Source organism: Triticum dicoccoides, chromosome 6A (assembly GCF_002162155.2).
Source record: "Triticum dicoccoides isolate Atlit2015 ecotype Zavitan chromosome 6A, WEW_v2.0, whole genome shotgun sequence".
Lineage (NCBI taxonomy): Eukaryota > Viridiplantae > Streptophyta > Magnoliopsida > Poales > Poaceae > Triticum > Triticum dicoccoides.
Window position 1 is genome coordinate 153,517,744 of NC_041390.1, and position 6,190 is coordinate 153,523,933.

The following is a 6,190-nucleotide window of genomic DNA, read 5'->3' on the forward strand; positions in this document are numbered from 1 at the left end:
GAAGCAGAGGTTGTTGGCGCGCCTGTAATCCCGCAACTGGCGCTCCCGAGCGAATTCGTCGCCGACAGCGCGTGGGGCTGCTGCTTGGCGCGGTTGAGCCGCGTTTGTTGGTGGAGGAGGACGCCCTGGAGGAACTGCTCGGCCCCGTGGACGTGTTGTGCCCAGCTCTTCCTCCTGAATGCACGCCAGCACGGATGCGCGGGTGATGCTCGACGGGGCTTGTAGACGAACCGCAGCGCCCAGCTCGTCCTTCAGTCCCAACAAAAACTGTGTGATGAAGAACTTGTTGTTGATGGAGGGATCCAACGCCAGAAGGTGATACATGAGTTCATCAAACGCCGTGCGATAATCGGCGACGCTGCCCGTCTGCCGTAGCTGAAGGAGACGATGCATAGTGAGCTCGAACTCGTCCGCACCAAACTCTTCGAGCACGGCGACGCAGAACATGTCCCATGTCACAGGTTGCGGTGACTCTGGCGAAACGCCTGGAGCCAGTGCGCTGCCTGCCCCTCGATGTACAGAGCAGCGGTAGGCACCCAAAATTGCTGACCCACCTTGTAGAGCTCAAAGTATGCCAAGCAACGATCCAGCCATAGGTAGGGTGCGGATCCGTCGAAATGGGGGAAATCGTGTTTTGGGGTTTGTGGTAGGAGCTCTCTGGGTGGCTGGGGCTGGGCGGCGGCGCGGTGACCCCAGCCATGGGCGCACCGAGAGGGGGAACCGGAATGAGTGGTGGTCGGTTGTCCCCCAGACGAGCGTGAGCAGAGGCGGGACGATGGGGCTCCGCGTGAGGGGGCTGATGGCGCGGAGGCGGTGGTGGCGGCGGCGGCGGTGGTGGTGGTACCAGCGTGGTGACAGAGCCCGCTGGTGAGGTCGAGCCGTCGACGGTCTTGCGGGTCGCATCGATGTCTGCCTGCGTCAGATCGAGCTGCCACGAGAGGCCCCGCAGCTCCGCCGAGATCTGGTTGTTGAAGGCGATCTGCGCCTTGAGTTGCTTGTCGCGGAGAGCGGTTTGCTCGTCGAGCTTGGTGAGGAGGGAGTCGAGCATCTTCGCGATGTGGGCGTTCCCTTCCTCCATGGCTTCCAGGACTTGCCGCGTCGCAACGGAGGGCTTCGAGGGCGCCGTTGCTCCTGCCTGAAAGGGGATCGAACCCCGCGACGGATTTTTGGCGAGATCCGGCGAGCGGACTCGCACCGTGCGCGGTGGATGTTACCGATCCACCTCCCAAGCTTCAGAAGGTGCAGCGGCGGCGAGGGGGAAATTTCTTTTGGCTCTGAATACCAATGTAACGCCCCTGATCGGAGAGGGGATCGGCGATCTAGAGTAGGTGAGAGGGAGCAGGTGAGGAAGGGGATGAGCTTGGAGAAGGGGGTTAGGATTGTAGAGGAAGGTTTGGATACAGAAAATGATCTACACACGCATGCCTCCACACGGCCACAGGCGGCCACCCTTAACGCACCCACGCCTCCACTTGGCAGGCCAGCTGGCTGGGCCCGCCAGCCAGCACCTAGGCACACTAATCAGCTGATTAGGTGTGACATGCAGTGACTTGGCAGGTCTTGTGCTTCTACTCACAGACAGTGGCGGCCCCACGGAAGTCTTGCTGCGTGTCGCTCTCCGCGTTCTACAGTAGCGTGATCGTGGAGTGTCAGCGTTGCATCTGCGGCGCCTGCCCAGTGACTTCCATGGCGCCGCAGTGCAAGGGACCCAAGGCCGAGCCTGCTGTCCGATGCACTGGGCACATGTGCCCAATCCAGGTGCACTGGCACATCAAGAAGAGCTACCGGGAGTACTGGCGTGTGAAGATGACTGTTAACAACTTCAACACGCTGAAGAACTTTAGTGACTGGAACCTGCTAGTGCAGCACCCCGGTATGCAGAACCTGACAAAAGTCTTCAGCTTCAACCACCACCCGCTAGTCCAGTATGGCACAATAAGTAAGTTCCACCACACTTAGCAACAAATTTAAAGCCTTTCTTACGGAATCCCTTACTATATATTGCTTCCCTAAAATTTATTGAGAGACCTACCTACTATTGTTTCTCAAAATTTCCCACTCAAACCTGAAAATTGATTTTTATTCAAAAAAACTGTCAGTATATACTGCTTAAAAAACCAGTATGTGCTCCTTTAAAAGGTCAGCATATACTCCTTATAAAAATGCACTATACACTCCTTCAAAATAAAGTCAGAAAATTTCCTTGAAGAAGAAACGTTAGTATATACTCCTAGAAAAAAATGCAGTATATAGAATTAGCATATACTCCTAATAAAATTGCACTATATAGTCCTTCATAATACAGTCAGAAAATTCCCTTGAAGAAGAAACATTAGTATATACTCCTAGAAAAAAATGCAGTATATAGAATCAGTATATACTCCTTATAAAATGCACTATATACTCCTTCAAAATGAAGTGAGAAAATTCACTTGAAGAAGAAACATCAGCATATACTCCTAGAAAAAATTGCAGTATATAGAATCAGCATATACTCCTTATAAAAATGCACTATCTACTCCTTCAAAATAATGTCAGAAAAATCCATTGAAGAAGAAACGTTAGTATATACTCCTAGAATTTTTTTGCAGCTTATCGAATCCTTAGAAAAGTGCAGTCTACACTTTAAGAATGGCTATTATCTAGTCCATGAAAATGGAAATTGCTTAAGCTATACCTTCATAATCTTTTTTCTTGCTTTAGGTATACCTACTCGTAAATTGTTAATGAACTATAACTCGTACACATGTACTTATAATGTACACTCATTTTTAACAAAAATGTCCAAGATGTACGCTAGCTAGCTGAGGAGTGCAAGTTACGTACCAAATTTCCTAATTATTTAATTAAAGCTAGCGGCTGGATGCCCACTCGTAGGAAGTAGTTATGCATGCTAATTACGTGGTCTATCGGGTTTATCCATCCAGCATATTCACTAGGACGGGAGGGATGGGAGTACATACTCTTGGGAGTATAAAAAAGGAGTCCGGACACCTTTTCTGTACTCCCAAGAGTACATATACTCCCACCTCTTAACGGATACTGCATGGAACTACTTGACTAGAATCATGGGAGCGTGTGTGCAGTACTATTTAATTATTAATCACGAATCGGGATATGATTTACTGGTAGTATAATGCGTGATGTCTATGTTGTTGGATGAAATGGAGTAGTATATCCATGAAGACGCTTATCACACAGAAGTTTGAAGAAGACTATATATTTTTATGGGGTATATACTGCTTTTTAAAGGAGCATATACTGATTCCAAGGAGTATATACTGCGTTGTTTTAAGGAGTACATACTGATTTTTTCTTTGAGTACATACTTTAATTTTAAGAAGTACGCCAAGGCTTTTTATGGGTGGTATATACTGTTTTTTCTGGAGAATATACTTTTTATTTGAAGGATTGTGTATTGCGTTTACAGGGTATATACTGCTTAATTTTTATGGACTATATACTGTTTAAGTTCCAAAGAGGAAGTATATACTGTTTTTTTCCTTCGGAAGCAGCATGAATTGCCTGTAATGAAAATAAGTATATACTTCATCAGAATATATGCTCCAAGGCAACTATATACTACATTTGATAGAAAACAAAGGAGTATATACCACATTTGTTAGAAAACAAGGGAGTACATACAACATATTTTAGAAAGCACAAAGTAGCAGTACAATATTTTAGATCAGGTGAGTTGATACAACGTATACAACTTTAGTATTTAGATCAGGAGCATAGTTTTTTTTTGAAGAGAGGCAAAAGATTTGCCTCATTCATTAAATAAGAGGAATAGAGTTTATGTTCGTGTTACAACACTGACAGCGCCGCAACACCCGAAATAAAGGTGACCAACTACTCTCGCGTCATCAAGTATCCCAACTTGCTTGCACCCGCTGATACCCAAAGCGTGGCCTCCTTCTTAATGTTGGCGAGTAGAACCGTCGGCGGAGCACTCTTCTGACGGAACACTCGCGCATTCCTCTCGTTCCAAATGGTCCAGGCGACTAGCATGGTGAGCGAGGCCATCGCCTTCCTGTTGGGGATAGATGTGTCGGAGAGGCCCACCCACCACTCTTCGATGTTGCCTGAGAGGTGCCATGAGGAAGTATCAATGCTCACCGGTTGCAGCCAGTCCTTGACTAATCCCCATAGGCGGATAGAGAAGCGGCATTTGTAGAAAAGGTGGTCAACAGACTCTTGCTTCTGCTTGCAAAGTGTACAAAGGCCACAGTTTGGCCATCCGCGCTTCTCCAATCTGTCTGCCGTCCAAATTCTGTTTTGAATAGCCAGCCAAGCGAAGAACTTGACTTTGGGGGGAGCCCAAGCCCTCCACACAGTGTGCTCCATAGGGGATTTGATTGTGCCAAGGAATTGCGCTTTGTATGCTGACTCGGCCGTGTATTGCCCGCTAGCGGTGTGCTTCCATACAATATCATCTTCGGCATCCTCCTCGAGATGGAAGCCACGAAGCGTTGTCCAGAGGGTGACAAACTGACGTAAGTGATTCAGCGAAAAAGAGTCTGGGATGCGTATTCTGGAGACCCACGCATCGTTGCTGAGAGCTTTGCGCACCTTCCAATTTTTCCTCGTGGACGCCTCGTAAATTAGTGGTGCAATGTTCATTCACCCATGGCGCATCCCAAAAAGGCGTCCTTGCTCCATTTCCAACAAAGATTGACGTGGAGGCATAAAATAAGGAGTAGTCCATCGTGTTGCACGGGTTTCTCATACCCACCCAAAGCTTGGTGGGCTCTTTCCATTCAAACCATAACCAGCGCAAGCGAAGAGCCCAAGCAAATTTCTCCGTGTTAAGTATGCCAAGGCCACCAAGATCCTTTCGCCGGCACACCGCATCCCAATTCACCTTGCATTTTGCACCAGTGGTCTTGTCCGTGCCCTCCCAGAGAAAGGCTCTTTCGAGCTTGTTTATGTTGTGTAGAGTGGACGTTGGCACAATGAGCGGCGTGATGGAGAAGACGAGCTGTGAAGACAGCACCGACTTCACAAGGGCACACCGACCAATGGCAGTGATATTTTGGCCATACCAAGTGGTCAACTTAGCGGCCGCTTTGTCCTCTAGGTACTGGTAGTCGACCTTTCTAAGCTTCCACACCGAGAGAGGAAGCCCCAAGTATTTCATTGGAAACGAAGCCCGTGACGCAGGATACGTAGCAAACAAATGATCATAGATTAGTACTTCACTCTGCATCTTCCGTACATGTAGACAAAATAATTAGGAGACAAATGCTTCAAGAAACGCCATCAGTTGAAGATGCATGAAGTAACAAGCAATCAATTCATGAATTATATTTGTAGTAGCATCTCTGATCTGACGTCCATTCAGAGGAGCTGGGCACTATGGGAGTTGTGGCCACGTGCTACCATCACCGCAGATGCTGCGGCTCTCCTGCCCTTGCTGCTTCATCATGCTTTGAGCCGTGGGGCGTCGACGGCCGACATCGCTTGTGTAGCTCCGTTGTAGAATACAAGTCCATACGGTCCATTATCACACGCAGCTGTTAGAATTAGATGGAAATATTGATAAAATCCGCACATCATCTCTGCTCTCTAGTCTGTTGGCTCTCCTGTTGGGGGTTTCATCATGTCAGTTTTCACACGGGAAGAAACTAGAACCTCTACCAAAGACAGAAGAAAATCACGACGTATCTAGATGTGCAAGTAGCCGCCGACAAACATTTTCCTCACTTGATCCTAGCAGTGCGCCGCTGGTCTGCTTCCATGCAGGCCACTGCCGAGGGATCTCCTTCTTCTGGAAGCCGGTGATGTCGCCCGTGCGGCCGTGCGAGCGGCCGCCGCCATTAGATGTCGATGCAACTGGTGTAGAAACGGATAAGCTCAGAGGTGGTTGAATTAGCAAATAAAATGACTAGAAAATCGGAGCGCCAACAACCTAGCCTTTTTACTATTATTATTTAAATCAAAATTTAAATGGATATGATGCTAGGAAAATTCAACAAGAGACACATGGCTAGGAGTATGTACTCCTAGGAGTACCAACAAGAGACACATGGCTAGGAGTACTAACAAGAGACACATATATACACACACACACACACATATAGGGAACGGCTTTCCTACCATCACTAGCAGCAGAGGGTGCTATCGGAACCCTTCATTTGCATCAAGATCCGAACTTCTAGTTGGATAAGGTTCATTTATAGAAGAG

The 6,190-nt window shown here is 47.9% G+C and overlaps 1 protein-coding gene across 3 annotated transcripts in view; it reads left to right on the plus strand.

The window, feature by feature from the left end:
- The first annotated feature begins 820 nt into the window (after window positions 1–820).
- Window positions 821–6,190, plus strand: part of LOC119316375 (COBRA-like protein 7) — a 15,258-nt gene continuing 9,888 nt past the window's right edge. Inside the window, exon 1 of one of the 3 annotated variants that reach the window (XM_037590693.1) lies at window positions 821–1,939. In XM_037590693.1, coding sequence (XP_037446590.1) covers window positions 1,687–1,939 — 253 coding nt within the window. In that variant the 5' untranslated portion in view covers window positions 821–1,686. The remainder of the gene's footprint in view (window positions 1,940–6,190) is intronic. The other 2 variants (XM_037590692.1, XM_037590691.1) reach the window with 2 other exon arrangements.